The following is a 17,717-nucleotide window of genomic DNA, read 5'->3' on the forward strand; positions in this document are numbered from 1 at the left end:
TGAACTAAACTAACACTTTAGTTGAAAACGTTAGTATGATTTATTTTGAAGCCATCCTAATAAATATATATTATTTGTTTTTAATTTTGTCCATTATTAATCACTACTTGAAATCATGGGAATGAACATAGATTGAGAAAACAAATCCCCTCTACAATGTCAAGTTAATAGAAATTATTTGGCTTAAAGCGTTTTAATGACCCAATTTATATGCAAAAAAAAAAAAAAAAATCCGAAAAAATTCTATCAATAAACGTTAAGTATTTTATATTCCATAACTGGTAAATGCCCTCGTGTATTGAAATAACTGATTGTATAATAGTTTAATTTTTTTATATAAAAGATTTATTAACAAATTATTAATATAATTAAAATAAGAGGCATTGGAAATGACAAATTTATAATGCGAAACAAAAATATGTTAAATGTGAAACTAATTTGAAAATGTGCAAAAAAATATAATCTAATTCAACAAGTTTTTAACCTTCATATTGATAAAAATGGTTTGTTTAATATTGTTTTTAAATAACATTAAAATCAAAGTGTAAAATTTTATATTTTTTAATTTTATGAAAATTTTAGAAATTTACTTAATAAATCATAACAACTTCCGATTATAAGACAAAAAAAGAATGTACAGTAGGATTAACGAGGAAGTTCCGAACTAGACATTTATTATCCTTTAATATCATATAACGGGAGTTATAAGAACATGTTACACATAGGTCTTTATTGACAATTTGAAAACAATTGACTTGGTTGAGCACATAAGAGTTTACAAATTATTCACAAATACATTCAAGTTCCCGATTGTGGATCACCAAACGATAAGATATAAACGAACTGATCATACTTATTGTAAAGAAACTGCTTTATTGAAAGCTTTATTGGATTGGAAATTTGTATTTCCATCATCCAAAAAGTTAACCCGCTGGAAAACTTTTCTTAAATTTTTTATTCATAAATTTCTGTCGTCTATATTTGTGCTGGAGAGTCCGTGAGGAGAAGATTCTAAGCACTACTATAATGACAGTTAGCAAAGCATCATTCAAGTCATATGAAAATAGATCAGATGCTTGACTTCTCTAAATGAATTATTGATACTCAACAATCGAATCTTATGTTGAAAGGGTAAATTGCTTTGCAAATAGAGTCGCTAGTCGCCTAAATATCGGTCCTGAGTATTACTTTATTATTCCTCAAGGGTATGGCAAGTCGATTGGTTCAATATGAATTTGTTGGCCAATGAGCTCAGAGAAACAAAGCGTTTTACAACTCTCTCAAAACCCGCTAGCGACCAATAAGACTGATTTCAGACTACTAACTGGACATTGTATTATCAAATACTATTGATTAACTCTAGGCAACTAAATAATAAATCCATGCAGATTCTGTGGCCTACAAGAGGAAACCTTAGAACATATTGTATGCAACTTTCCATCACTAGAGTCCTGAAGAGCTAAGAGAGCAATTTTCAATCTGTCACCAGCTTATTATGAACCAAAGGCCTGCACAAAAGATATACACTTGGATCGCTGTACTTTATACCCCTTCAAACTATTTCCCCATATAGGATCAATTATGGACCGATATGGAAAGAAATCTCATAATGATGGAGTTTCTATGACAAATAAATGTCGAAATGTGTCAATTCACGTATATGGAGTTTCCGGTTCAGTATACGCACAATTTGCTCAAAATCTTACCATAGCAACTGCGTTGAAGAATGATAGGTGTCATGAGCAAGCTTAATCTAACCCCGATAAAGCAAAAGGCATGACGATAGAAGGGGCGAAAGAAATATCGCCGACAAATTAAAGATTAAAGTATTAATAATTCGTTCAACGTCTCAACAATTCCTCCGACACTTCAAACGTCTGTCATTCCGACATCTAAACAGAAACAACTCAACGTGCATCAATGTTTTAATAAAATACCACTTAGTTCGAATTTGGGTTTAAACCACAGCCACTACGTGGATCCCGAAGGAACATAAACCAACTGACCAGCCAGAACAGTTCTGTGGGTAACTGGTCACCCGCTCTGTTTCGACCCCTATGTCGATGTCAAATAATTTTAAGGAAAGAGCGATGGTACATTTGATATCATTCGATAGTCCCGGTAGGCTAGAGGTACTAGAAGCACCTCTTTACCCCGAATTGGTTCTTACCCAAGGAAAGGCACCTCTTTACAATACATCAAGATGAGGGTCTTTTATTAAGGAGACATCTTGGGGAGGGGGCACAGGTAGTACCAGATTATGTGGTGAATTGCAATACACCAAGACGAAGGTCAATGAGTGGGGGAACAATTAGATCTTCGCTTCTGAAAGTTTTTTTCTTAAGAAGAATGAACTATTGGGCGCAGTCGAACTGATATAACAGGCAATGGTGGTTATTAAAGGAGTCTTTAGCCCGAATACAGTTAAAGGTTTCAACAAAGTCTAAAGTTTCATAACTGGTTCTTTTAGAGCATAACTTTTTTTCTTTTAACAATAAAACTTTCAACAGACAAAATGATTTTAAACAAAATTCTATTCGTTATATAAAGATTTAATATCTTTTTTAAGTTAAAAAAAATCTTACCACCAACGCCTCCTCCGACATATTGAAATCGTATCTCGTTCTCTAACAGCAAATAATTCACTTAATATTTTTTTTATATTACACTTTTTATTAAATTAATTTTAATAATATTAACACCTTTTCATTAAAGTAAATATTTTCTATTATTATTTAATTTTTCAAATAAACCGTAAAAATACAAAAAATCAAAAACGTAACGAGAAAAATGTATGTCAGTCTGTCAGTAAGTAACCGGTTTTCTATATTTTACTATATTTCTTTTTATTTATTATTTTATTTAATTCTTTTTTTTTTCAATTTTCTTTTATTTTGTTTAAACTTTCAGTAAAAACGTTTAATTGTATTATTTTTTCATTCGTTGTTAGTTGTTAAAATAGACGAACGTCATATGAGTTGTGTGTGAGTCCGACTTTTTGACTCACAAAACAAAACCGTTCAACGTTCAAATATAGACTGAAACTTGGAATGGCCCATTCCATGTATCTATGGTTAGTTAAGGTAGGTTTTTATTTTTTTTAACTTAAAATTGTTTTCTCTATTTCGTTTTTATTGTTTTTGTATAAAAAAAATTCATCATATATCACCGTCTACTTAAATTAGTTAGACACACGGTCGCTCTGCCCGTGAAGAGAGCGAAACACCGGAAATATGAGATACAAAAAAATGAAAACATTTAAAATTATTTTAATTGTTACAATTTTGTTTTTGTTAAAATACTCGGTTAGAGAGTTGTTTAGACCCCAACTGGGGAGTAGAGCAAATTATTTAAATAAATATTCTAATTGTTATTTCATTTAAAAATAAATGTTTAACATTTTATCACATTAAAATTTACTCTACAGGGGAATTTTTTTCACCGATATATAAATTAATTAATTAGCCTTGATTGTAAGGCAGTTAATTCGATATATGCAATTAGATTTAACATTTAGATCAAAAGATCAGGGGCTTAATATTTAAATAAAATACAATAACAAAATAAATAAATATTTAAAACGAATTCCAGTAATCATTCTAATTCTGCACCTCCTTTAAAAGCCCTAGTTCATGCTATAAAGCAAATACTCTATAGGAATTCAATCCGAAGAAAATATTTAAACATATGACTTATTTCAATGGATCAATTCGAATATCAATTAATCCCAATTATTTAAAAAATATATTTCCTCAAAGATAATTTTAAATTTCGGCTATTTTTAAAGATGATGAAGTGTCTTATGTAATAATCATTGGCTGCTGATAGCAAAAACTTTGCAATTCTGAACTGTATCATTTTAAGTCTGTACTCTATACAATAAATTTTAAATATACATTATTGTTAAATTATTCTGAAGATAACATTATTTAAATTAACATGTTCTACCTCTACAGTTCGAAGCACCAGTTTTTTATTAAACTAAATAAATAAACAGTTCTAGTTTAGTTCTAGTTCAGTTCTAGTTCAGTAATAGATCTGTCCTAGTTGAGTTCTAGTTGAGTTCTAGTTCAGTAGTAGATCAGTTCTAGTTCTAGTTCAGTTCTACTTCAGTTCTAGTTCAGTTCTAGTTCAGTTCTAGTTCAGTTCTAGTTCAGTTCTAGTTCAGTTCTAGTTCAGTTCTAGTTCAGTTCTAGTTCAGTTCTAGTTCAGTTCTAGTTCAGTTCTAGTTCAGTTCTAGTTCAGTTCTAGTTCAGTTCTAGTTCAGTTCTAGTTCAGTTCTGGTTCAGTTCTAGTTCAGTTCTAGTTCAGTTGTAGTTCAGTTCTAGTTCAGTAATAGATCTGTTCTAGTTGAGTTCTAGTTGAGTTCTAGTTCAGTAGTAGATCAGTTCTAGTTCTAGTTCAGTTCTAGTTCAGTTCTAGTTCAGTTGTAGTTCAGTTGTAGTTCAGTTGTAGTACAGTTGTAGTTCAGTTCTATTTCAGTTCTAGTTCAGTTCTAGTTCAGTTCTATTTTAGTTCTAGTTCAGTTCTAGTTCAGTTCTATTTCAGTTCTTGTTCAGTTCTTGTTCAGTTCTAGTTCAGTTCTAGTTCAGTTCTAGTTCAGTTCTAGTTCAGTTCTAGTTCAGTTCTAGTTCAGTTCTAGTTCAGTTCTAGTTCAGTTCTAGTTCAGTTCTAGTTCAGTTCTAGTTCAGTTCTAGTTCAGTTCTAGTTCAGTTCTAGTTCAGTTCTAGTTCAGTTCTAGTTCAGTTCTAGTTCAGTTCTAGTTCAGTTCTAGTTCAGTTCTAGTTCAGTTCTAGTTCAGTTCTAGTTCAGTTCTAGTTCAGTTCTAGTTCAGTTCTACTTCAGTTCTAGTTCGGTTTGTACGAAACAACCGCAAAAAAGTTATTTTTAAACCAAAGAAACAAAATTTATTAAAATATTAAATTACTTAATTTACTTATAATTAAATAAAATTCATCTAAATTCAAACAACCCACAAAAAATATCTCACTTATAAATGTTTAATTTATAGTTTAATCACATTTATCTTTGTAAATTAAGAGGCTGTTATATGATTGTTAGATTAAATGAAATCATTTAAATATTAAATAGAATGGGGTGATAGATACTTTCTCAAATGAAAATAAGATTTTTCTATACAATTCTGTTTTGTAATCAACGTTGTAAAATTGTCAAGTGCAACAAATAAGAATTAAAGAATCAACGAATGACTGACTGTCTGTACTGGCAGCTAGACAGTCTGTCTTTCTTTATGTCTGTCTGTCTATTTACTATATCTAAGTGAATGACTGATGAGCAATATTTCTATTTAACTTTTGAAAATAGAAACTATACGGAAGATGTAAATTTTATAGCTTTGCATTATTTATTTCTATTGTAAAGTTTATCTTATAACTGATCATACCGCATTTAAATGACTTTATTAAGATGACAACTTGTTGTAGTTGTAACAATTGTTGGTCAAACACTTTCTCATGTTATGAACCTGGAATCGCATCACAATGTCTAATATGACAATAATAATAATGATGACGATGACGACAGCAACATGTTGTTATAAAATAGTTGAAGTAGTAAGTATTATGTCTGGGAAGGGAAACCAAATGCGAGTGAGTGTGTTATCATATACTTTTATAAATTTTTATTTCCACAAAATCAATATAATTCAGTTTCGAATTCACAGTTTCTTTATGATCGATATACATAAGTTGAAAAATTGCACGCTAGTCGCTAAAGGTTGTCCTTCACTGTATTTAAAGCCTAACAAATATTACTTTCCCTTATTACTTAATTAAAGACAATACAATCGAAAGAGTACTTAAACGCAGATAAAAAAACTTAAGAGATGACATTATTATGAAATATTTTAAAAGTATTGAACCAGCTTAATAACATTACAACAAAAACAAAATATATAAATTAACAACAAATATTCGAACTTTCTTTTTAATGATTTAATAATTTCTCTTGATCACAATCATTACAATTGAACAAAAAACTGTCTACTACTCGTTGATTAGGGGACATTTTTGTTAAGAGAAAGACAAAAACTGTCTTCGTTAAATTTTATTAAAACAAAATTTATTATAGTCGGAAATAACCGGCCGTATAAACCCCATAAACTAAGGCGCTAAATATGGGACCTATGTCCTATAGCATTTCGATCCGAACGTTTAATACAGTAATTTATTTGGTAGAAAATATTACCAAAAGGATAATTGACTCTGTACCGATTGGTGAACTGTATGATTACCGGCAGTAGAGTACACAAATTCTTATAAACTGCAGTTATTTTTGGTAGTTAATATTTTATTGTTTTGTTTACCTTTTCAATTCAAGTTTATGTCTGTTATTATATTTTTTGTTTATATTGTTTTTGCTGGCTTTTCAGTTTTGAAATAAACGTGAGGTGTTTTCTTAATGAATCAAACTAAATTTTGTTTCTGATTTTCTTTAAAACATTTAACAATTAATTTTATCGTGTTATCTATCAATGACTATAAGTTGTTTTTGTTATAGAATAAATTTGTTGACATAAATTGTTGTTTTATCTGCAACCATACATATAGACTCTTGGAGTAGCAAAAAAATAGGTCAAGGTCTAGTATAGGAAACCCTACAGCTGTCTTTTGAAGTTGATTGTTTATGTTTGCGAAAAACAAATGATGAAAATTTAAATCTGTTTAAATAAATAAAATATTTTGATATTGAAGATCAATTTTATTCACTAGAGAACTATATATAGTCCAGCCTAGAGATGATACAATAGTCTATTCTATAGTCAAGACTACACTATACTCTATAGCCCAGACTATGATCCATAAAGTCTAGACTATAGCCCAAATTATAGTTTTTTCTAAATAGCAGACTAAAGTCTGTTTTCCAGACTATGGTCTATTCTATATTCCACGCTGTAGTTTATTAAATATACTGGACTATAGGCTATTCTAAAGTCTGGCCTCTAGTCTATTTTTGTTCGATAGTATAGGCTATTCTATTGTTTAGTCTGTAGTGTGATGTAGACTTTAATCTATTCTATAATTTGATGTGTAGTCAAGAATTTGGACTACGCTCAAATATTCTCTTAGATTTAGAATCTATATATCTATACTAGGGTGCATTATGTTCTTAAGTCTAAATTATAGTCTATTCTAGAGTCCAGCCTATAGTTTATTACTCAGTGCAAACCGTAGGCTAATCCAAAGTTTAGTCTGTGGCCTTTTGTGTGAGCAAGACTGTGGTTTATTCAGTAGCCTAGACCGAAGTCAATTTCATCTTGGTTTCAGCCGAGACTATAGTTGAATAATTGAATAATTCCGATTACTCTTTAAACCAGACTAAAGTACATTCTATACTTCAGACTACAGGTCGTTAAGTTCTCATTCAGTTCTTGTTCAGTTTTAGTTCAGTTCTATTTCAGTTCTAGTTTAGTTCTAGTTTAGTTCTAGTTCAGTTCTAGTTCGGTTCTAGTTCAGTTCTAGTTCAGTTCTAGTTTAGTTCTAGTTCAGTTCTAGTTCAGTTCTAGTTCAGTTCTAGTTCAGTTCTAGTTCAGTTCTAGTTCAGTTCTAGTTCAGTTCTAGTTCAGTTCTAGTTCAGTTCTAGTTCAGTTCTAGTTCAGTTCTAGTTCAGTTCTAGTTCAATTCTAGTTCAGTTTTAGTTCAGTTCTAGTTCAGTTCTAGTTCAGTTCTAGTTTAGTTTAGTTCTACTAACTAACTAACTAACTAACTAACTAACTAACTAACTAACTAACTAACTAACTAACTAACTAAGTAACTAACTAACTAACGTGGATCTGCGCTGATCTCGACTATAATCTACTCTATATAGTCACATATTGCATGTTTTAATCAATCACAAATTGTTTGATAAAAATCCTTTAATTGTCTACAAATTTAATTAATCGATTAGATTTCGTAAAGTTTATAAAAAAAAACATCTTTTTATAAACAATCTAAACCATGAGAAAACGTACAAAATGTGTAGAACTTTCAATTCAATTGGATGTTTTGTCCTCAATAAATTCCATTAAAAAACGACTTCCTGAAATTGGCCCATTTGCTAGTGTTAGAGAAATAAAATATATATTGATTGATTCGTAGTTGCTTTATGCTCAGCTTGTTATAATGATTATTAGGGGAAACTTGACAATTTGTATTTTATATAGAAACAATTAAAGTTAAATTATAAAATTAAATTTTAATTTTATTTTGGATTTTCAATGTTATTAACGTTTTTTTTTTGGTGTTTGCTTTCGTGTACAAATTGTTATAGGACATTAAACCCGATTAAAACGTGTTAAGTTTTAAATAAATATTCTTAAATGTTATCGAGTATATATGTTCATATGAATGCATATATGTACTTGTTAGTAAATAAATTGTGAAATACAGAAAATTTAATATATATATAAAAAAATTTGCAATATATTTAATTGAACAAATTTAATTTGGAATATATAAATATGAAAGATATATGTATGAAATGATTCGACTGTGTCAGGTTAGTTGTTTAAGTTTGAAGTCTCAAATTGTTTTTTAGATTAACACCCATATTCACGAATGCTTAATAACGTTATTAAGGGTTTATTGTAGGAATTTTGCATGGAAAATATGCGTAATAAAGCTAAAGTAAACGATTAATATCTTTATGAATCTTCTATCTATATACATATATATATATAAAAATGAATGTGTGTTTGTTTGTATGTTTAAACGTTATAGACTACTAAACGGCTGAACCGATTTTCTTAAAAGTCTTTCTTAAAACCACAGCGTATTCCTGTATGTCTGGAATACGTAATAGGCTACTTTTTAATTTGAAATTTGAAGTGGGCGATGAGCCATGCCCACATTAAGAAAATATAAAATTCGGGATAATATAACAGAGTCCTCAAATTTTGTCGGAGTCACTTTAGTGTCAATTAGATTATTTAGAATAAAAAGTGGGCGGACTAGCGTTAGGGGGCGTGACACCTTCCATTAAAATTAAATACAAAAATTTGTTTATCTTTTAAACTATTGCAGTTAGAATCCTAAATTTTTGCACGAAAAACTTAAACAACAATGTAAACATTTTGGGTAATAAATTGGCGGACTACCAATGAGGGGAGCGCACCTCCCATATAATTTAAATACAAAAATTCTTATATCTTGGAAACTTAGAATCTTAATGTTTTGAACGAATAACTTTAAAGTCCCTGTTAACATTTTGGGTAATAAAATGGCGGACTGCCCATGAGGGGAGCGGCACTTCCCATATTAATTAAATACCAAAATTCGTTTATCTTGAGATAATATAACAGTTAGAGTCCTCAAATTTTGTCGGAGTCACTTTAGTGTCAATTAGATTATTTAAGATAAAACGTTGGCGGACTAGCGTTAGGGGGCGTGGCACCTCCCATATAAATTAAATACAAAAATTCGTTTAATTTGGAAACTATTATAGTTAGAATCTTAAAATTTTGCTTGGGTAATTTTAACATCCATGTAAACTTTTTGGGTATTAAATTGGCGGACTACCCATTAGGGGGGCGTCACTTCCCATATTAATTAAATACAAAAATTCGTTTATCTTAAAAACTAACAAGGAAAAAGAACGGACTTTCATCTGGGGGGAGGGGGTTGGAGCCTCCATATGAATAAAATAGAAAATTTCGTTTATCTGAGAAATTATTAGAGCTAAAATCTTTAAGTTTTACTTGAAGAACTTTGACAATCATCTGAAAATTTAGAGTATAATGGCCGGACTTTCAATGGTGGACTTGGCACCTCCCATAGGAATTAAATACAAAATATTGTTTATCTGTGAAACTAAAAGAACTAGATTCTTCAATGTTTTGGACAAATTACTTTAATATTCACCTGAACAATTTGGAAGGAAAAGGGGGGCTTTCATCATCTGGGGAGCTTGGAGCCCCGCATGAATTATATAGAAAAATTCGTATATCTGAGAAACAATTAGCGCTAGAAACTTAAAATTTTACTTGAACATTTTTAAGAATCATCTAAACATTTAGAGTATAAGGAGCGTATAGAGTATAATGGAGACTTGTTTATCTAGGAAAATAATAGAACTAGATTTATCAAATTTTGCATAAATTCCTTTAATATTAATCTGAACATTTTGGAAGAAAAAGGTCGGACTCTAATCTGGGGAGCTTGAAGCGCCATCATGAATTAAATAAAAAACATCGTAGATCTAAGAAATTATTAGAGCTAGAATCTTCAAATGAAGAACCTTAACATTTAGATAATATCGGGCACCACATATGTACATGAATTAAATACACAATATCGTATATCCTGGAAACTGATAGATTATTCAAAATTTTCATAGATAGATAGCTATTTCTTACCTCTTTTTTTGAGATTTTTATCGAACTGCTGACCATTTTGGATAATTTTTTTTTAAATGTCTCTATTTAAGCCCACAATTAAATACTTATTTTATTAATATTAACTGTACTTATGTTAATAATATTTTTTTATTGTTGCTTTTTAAAGAAAATAAAAAATAATTTAGCATAATATAGAATGACAAAATTAACACAAATAGATAAATATGGCAGACAAAACAGAATGCCAATTAAAAGAAAAAAAAAACACTTTTAAAATAATAGAAAATTCAAATTATTGAAAACCATAAAACACAACTTGGCCATATATTTTAGACAGGTTAACAATGATATTGACACTTTGACAATTGAAGTCTAAGAATTGGAAACAAAAATTAATTATTTATAAACTATAGAAAATATGGCAATAAAATCCGACACTTGACTTGTTACATAAAAAAAAAATGCACATTAAACAATAACTATTAAAATATATTTAATTTTAAAGAAAATTATGAATAACACAATTTTATTATAAAAATTTTTTATTGTTAAAACCACTTTAACAAAATACACAGTTAATAGAATTTTAACTTAAATGACTCAAAAAATTAACAAATATGTGTGTTTAAAAAAAAATTTAAATAAAAAAACAACAATTGTAATGCATTTTTTGTTCTCTTCTGTTTTTTTTTAATTTTTTTTTTATTTTAAATTTTAAACTGAAGGTCTCGATTTTTTCACTTAAATAAAATTTCAAAGCGTGCTTTAATTTTAAATTAATTTTTACCGGAATTTAAAATTTTTCAGATTATATTTAAACAATAAACACTTGTTAAATTAAATAAAATACAAACAGAAAAGAAAACTTTGTTTCGTTTTGTTAACTGTTTTGTCACCCAAAGAGACAAGATCAGCTTAGAAGACAAGACGTCTATTCTGAGCAACAGTTGTTGCACAAATAATGCATCTTTGGTTTATTACAACTGTTTATTATGAGTACGAGTTGTTGTTGTTATTGTCATAATATTGTTTTTAATTTTTTTTTTGCTGTTTTCTTAATTCCTCTTTGTCATATATATAAAAAAAGACACTCAATTACAATGTTTAAAATAGAGTTACGAGATCTCACTTGTATTTATTTACATTTTGTCTCAATTACATGGTTAGCAAGTGTTATTAACCCATTATGGGCTGTATGATTGATCACATTGTTAGCTTAAATTTGCTCATCTCTTTAAGTTCTCATAAACTTGTATGTTTGTAAAGATCGTGTAGAGATCGATTGTGGGAATTATATTATTTGTTTTAACGTTTCTTTTTATAGTGTTGGTGATTATAGATTTTGCTTTTAATTGCCTTATCTATTCTAATTTCAAAGAAAACTAGACCTGTAGGTATCCATTAAGAAAATTCTTGTTATGAACTTTATTGTTATCATTGAAAAAGTCAGGCTAAAACTTCCATAGAAGATAATTGCTCTTTCGTGAAAGGGGAATGAATCCGGATTGACTTACGCGAATACATGACTTTGTATAATAAGTACAGAGACGATTTACAATTGTTTTTAGATCAATCGGATCTGCACACGTACTTTGCTCGAGTACTTAGCTAACTGAACATTGATGCTTCGTTGCATAACAGAAGATTCAGAAATATCAATCTGAGGTTCAGAGGCGACAGAATCTCCAGACATCATCCACCGAAAAGCGATGGAAGACTCCATCAATTCTACCCGCAATAGTATTATACTACACGTTGCACTAGAGTGGTACTGATCGTGGTGGTACTTGGAGATTATCCTCCACCCCTTGAAAACGAGGAACGATGATGGTGTAACTGTTTAAACTCTTACTGGTGGAGAATAAACGACACCATTTAGGATCTCTGCCCTGCGGGGTACACAGACCCACTGTTCAGTGACATAAATAGCTCTGACTATGATAAGAAGAATAACAGTAGGAAATAATTTTAAATTATATTACAATACCAACAAACCCAAGTACTAATACATTAAATACGCCAAAGACAATGTTCTTTCTCACAAGGGGCACACTGTGGTTAGTCTGGTAATATTCCCTCCCCCACGACCTTAGTGGGGAGGGTATATTGGGTTTGTGCTGATGTTTATCAATCAGCTTAGATTCATTTTCTGAGTCGATAAAGCTATGTCTGTCCGTCCTTCTGCCTGGCTTTTCATGTAAACCTTGTGCTCAAGGTACGGGTCGCAATTTTCGGCCCATTATTTCACCTAGCCTCCAAACAACGAAAAGGGCCTTTGAGATCATAATTATGTTAAATATACCTTGATAAAAAGTGGCACAAATAAATTTTATACAAATCATGATGACTATAGCATATTTCGTACAGATCGGGCCTCATTTGACCCTAGCTCCAATACAAAGTCTCCCTCAGAAAATTACTCGAATGTCCAAAGTTCACAACACTAATATCACATATAAACATAAAATTTAATTTATTCACAAAATTTTATCGGGATCGGTCTATATTTACCCCAAAGCCCCCTATAAACATTCTTTCAGGAAATAAGTTTTTCATCCATAAATTACTTAAATGTATCGGAAACGAAGTTATATTAAATAAATACTTTATTATTAAAAAATCACTATTAATTAATGGTGTAGGGTATCATATGGTCGATTTATTCGGATATGCGTATGGTGAAAGCCCCTCATACCTCTCATTCATACAAAAATTTTCTGATATCTAATTGTATAGCCTTCTATTCTTGTTCAATATTTAGCCCTTTAGTTATTCCGCTTTTAAGGTTTCAACGACAATCAACACGTGCATCCTAAAGACACTCGCACATTACAAACTTCGAAACACTGTCTGGCTGACCAACCAATTTCCTTGGTATCAGATATTTTAGGTTCTATTGTCAGACCGCGAGTCGAAACCTTATATATATTGAGTCCTTTTAGTAAACCGTCGGTCCATATATTCTCTCTTCGAGATCAAAATCTTAAATTGAATATATATTATGAACGATAGTATAACAAAAGACAGGTAGCACTGGGCCAATTTATTTGTGGTACCAGAATCTAAATCTTTATCGATAAGAGAGTCGAATTAGCGATCCGTCTATCTGTATGTATGTGTGTTGAAATCTGAGATCGGTATAAAATTCTTAAATGAAAGAGCTGTTTTCAAAATCGGTCAAATCGGTTTCAGAAGATTTGATATTTGTATTCCTATTATCTCAATGTTTAACCTTTAATCTTAAATTGACAGTTTTTATATAGTTTTATAATTTTAAATAAAAATAGGCTTTTATAATTTTATCCATTTATATGTAATTTTGATATATTTTTTATAAACGAGTAAGAGCACTTGTCTATTTTAATTGATTTGTTGAATAAAATTTAAGAGAGCGTGACTTGAGAATAATCTATTAAACGTTTTTCTGTTTTTGTTTACATATTAATGGTTATTTTAAAAAGAGTTTAAAATTAATTTGCAATAGCGATAAATGATCTAAATTTAATTTATTTGTTGATATTATATATTATATTTTAATGGAATGCCGTTGAGGTTTGTTCCTAGGTACATATGTATATTGCATGAATTTTAAATAAAGGTGAGAAAAATAGAAATGCCATTAAAGTATAAACTAGTTATTTGTGGAACTCACTTAACGATCATTAACAATTTTTTAAATAGAATTTTAAATGCAAATGTTTGTATGATTTTATATACACAGAAAAAAATATTTCATAACTGTAATGAATTTTGTAATAAATAATATGAATTGAAAAACAATTTCCCTAAGGCATTTTCATTCAGAATAATGGTATTTTATAATTTGTCCACATATTTTCTTTAGTATTTTTTTAAAAATCATACTATTTACGAAATTGTTTTTTTAACATATTAACTTAAATTAATGAAAACTGTTTAGGGCACTTATGTTGAAACTTTTCTCTATGTGAAAAACCTAGCTTTCAATAAAAACCACAATATGTATTATCAACGTTTATGTATTAACATGATTTTATGTTTCTTATAACACGTGAGAAAACTCAAATAAAAATAGTCAACAGATAAACATGCCCATCAATAGTTTTTTCAACCCCATTTCAAAGTTGAGTTCATGGTGATTTATTGCACCCTCAAGTTTAATCTATCTTAATCTCTTATAATTTCAAAGACAGGCATGGAAAAGCTATAATTTAAGACTATTAATAATATCGAGTGATCGCAGATTATCGATAGAACTGTGATCTCTCGTAAAGTGTGGTAAATTTATTTTCAATAAGAAGTTAATTTTTAAGAAACTACACAATTTAAAAAAAAAGAAAAAAGTACCGAATAACTTTTTAAATACTGCTTGTTTTTCCATCCCTGCTATAGTATTATTAATTGTATAAGAAAAGCTTTAAAAAATTCGCGTATAAACACAGCTTAATTTAAAGCTCTTCTACTTCCATATATAACAAACAGATTGTGAGCGCAAGACAAACATTGAATTCAACAATAATTTTATTGATGTTGGTCATGTCGTCGATAATAGTACTTATTGTTATTGTAGAGAAAAAAATCAAATCAAAAATTTAATGTAAACAAACATGATCTTGAACTCTGCGTTAACTCTTGAAAAATAGAGGGCAATCGAGTAGGAAATGAAAATATAAGAAAACAAATATATGAATTGGGGAAACTTGTCTATTTAAACTAAACTAAAAAAAGGAACAGAGTACAAACAATTTAAGAGTTTACCTTTGGACAACAATGTTATACACTAATGTCTATAGTCTAGTCTATAATCTAGTCTATAGTTTAGTCTATAATCTAGTCTATAGTCTAGTTTATACTCTAGTCTATAATCTACTCTATAATCTACTCTATAGTCTAGTTTATACTCTAGTCTATAGTCTAGTCTATAGTATAGTCTATAGTCTAGTCGATAGTCTAGTCTATAGTCTAGTCTATAGTCTAGTCTATAGTCTAGTCTATAGTCTAGTCTATAGTCTAGTCTATAGTCTAGTCTATAGTCTAGTCTATAGTTTAGTCTATAGTCTAGTCTATAGTCAAGTCTATAGTCTAGTCTATAGTCTAGTCTATAGTCTAGTCTATACACTAGTCTATAGTCTAGTCTATAGTTTTGTCTATAGTCTTGTCTATAGTCTAGTCTATAGTCTTGTCTATAGTCTAGTCTATAGTCTAGTCTATAGTCTAATCTATAGTCTGGTCTATAGTCTAGTCTATAGTCTAGTCTATAGTTTAGTCTAAAGTCTAGTCTAGCCTATAGTCTAGTCTATAGTCTAGTCTATACACTAGTCTATAGTCTTGTCTATAGTCTAGTCTATAGTCTAGTCTATGGTCAAGTCTATAGTCTAGTCTATACACTAGTCTATAGTCTAGTCTATAGTTTAGTCTATCACTTTTATTTCTTACCAAAAACCGATATTTTGAGTTGAAATGATAAAGTCCGTTACAGCAAAAACAAGTGAAATTTGTGATTACTTTTACTTCCTCCCAAAAACCGATATTTTGAGTGTAAATATAAAACTATGAGAGATACAGAAAAAACAGGTGAAATTTAAGATCCCTTTTATTTCCTACCAAAAACCGATATTTTGGGTAAAAATGTAAAAGTCCGTTCAGGCAAAACAAGCGTAGTTTGTGATCACTTTTATTTCCTCCCAAAACCGATATTATGAGTGAAAAATATAAAAGTCCGTTTTTTCTATACATATCTATGAGAGATCACTGTGTGTGATCACTTTTATTTTATTTTATTTTATTTTATTTTTATTTATTTTTTTTTTTTTTGACTGAAATGTATAAGTCCGTTTTCTCGAAAAGTATAGGGAATACTGCAAAAACAAGAGAAATCTGAGATCGCTTTTTTTCTACCATAAACCGAAACTCCAAGAGATACAGCAAAAACAAGTAAACATTGTGATCACTTTTATTTGTTACCAAAAACCTATTTTTGGTGTGAAAATATAAAAGTCCGCCTTGAAAATTATGAGAGAGCAAAAATGAGTGAAATCTGTGATTACCATTATTTCACCTAAAAACGTGTTTTTTGAGTAAATTATTGAAAATCTGTGATCAATTTTATTTCTTACTAAAAAACGATATTTTGAGTGAAAATACAAAAGTCCGATTTTCTTAAAAACTATAATTTAAGAATGATTTCCTGAGTGAATAGAATATAATAACTAAGATCAATTACTAATCAACTCACTCAAACAATAGGCGCCAAAAAGCTTTCAAACAATTATACATGATGATTAATCACCCACAAAGGATGATTGCAGCTTTTACTTATTATTTTAAATTAAAACTTGAAATATGTCATGCAAAATGATGCAGTTTTTTTGTTTGCAAACATATTAATTGTTAGTGTGCACAAGACATCAATTGAATTGTTTCAATCAACTGATAAAAAAAACTACACATGCAATCTTTATGAAGAAAAATAATAGAAAAATATATACATTTAAATATTTTCTTATAATAAATATTTCCGCTTTAAATGAAATGCATTTTTATCAGTGAAATGATTTCTATTTTATTTTAGTTCTGGAATGAACAAGCATTCAATTTCTTTGGCACTGAACTTGTATTCTATTTGGACTTTTACTGCCATAAAACATGACAAATTGATTGCGTTTGTATTTTTTAATAGTTTTGCTTCCGAAATTCTTGGGAATTTTGCAAATTAATAAAAAATTTCTAATTCACTTACTTGTGGCGATTCAATATCTATGTTATGTATTGATGGAATGGATGGTTCTTTTGGTAGTTTCACTACCAGTTCTGGCGCTTGTTGTATTTCAGTTTCATCTTCTAGATTTAATTTTTGAAAGGACTTTCTTCGTCTGTTTTTTCTTTGAGTTGGTTTTGTTGTAATTTTTAATGGAGTGCCTGGAAATAATGAAAATTTTTGTTAAATTTTTGAAAAATTTGCAGAATTATTTTTTATTTACTTTCATTTTCATGTTGTATTAATAGGTTTTTATCTTTTTGAGTTTTTTTGAAACGTTTGAACATTTTTTTTAGATTTTTTTTCAATAAATGAAAAACAAAGTCAAAAGTCAGGTTATATTATTTTACCCTACATTTGGTATATTCTACTGCCATTGATCCAGGTATTGAAAATATAAAATTCGAAATCTCTATTATCTACCCATAAATCAGAATGTACTATCCAACGTGCCAATCGGAATACACGATTTCAGTCTAAATTAATTTCGAAAAAAACTAAGGCGGCTACTAGAGAATTAGTACAAGATATTGTGGTTCTCTGGTTCGAAAACATGTCAAATCATTTCAAGGATAGTCTAAGAAGTGAAGTGACATTACCAGTTTGTAGTCCCGGCAGACTAGAGATACTCGTAGCACCTCTTTA

General features: G+C 29.5%; 1 protein-coding gene across 3 annotated transcripts in view; it reads right to left on the bottom strand.

Annotated features, from left to right (window-relative positions):
• LOC111676672 (peptide transporter family 1) overlaps positions 1–17,408 on the bottom strand; it is a 31,609-nt gene extending 14,201 nt beyond the window's left edge. The window contains exons 1-2 of one of the 3 annotated variants that reach the window (XM_046946424.1): positions 17,296–17,408; positions 17,055–17,233 (exon numbers count right to left, since the gene is read on the bottom strand). In XM_046946424.1, the coding sequence (XP_046802380.1) occupies positions 17,055–17,233; positions 17,296–17,359 (243 nt within the window). In that variant the 5' untranslated portion in view covers positions 17,360–17,408. Of the gene's footprint in view, positions 1–2,585; positions 3,042–10,354; positions 10,401–17,054; positions 17,234–17,295 lie in introns of those variants that run through there. The other 2 variants (XM_023437642.2, XM_023437643.2) reach the window with 2 other exon arrangements.
• Positions 17,409–17,717: the final 309 nt, after the last annotated feature.

This window comes from Lucilia cuprina, chromosome 3 (assembly GCF_022045245.1).
Source record: "Lucilia cuprina isolate Lc7/37 chromosome 3, ASM2204524v1, whole genome shotgun sequence".
NCBI lineage: Eukaryota > Metazoa > Arthropoda > Insecta > Diptera > Calliphoridae > Lucilia > Lucilia cuprina.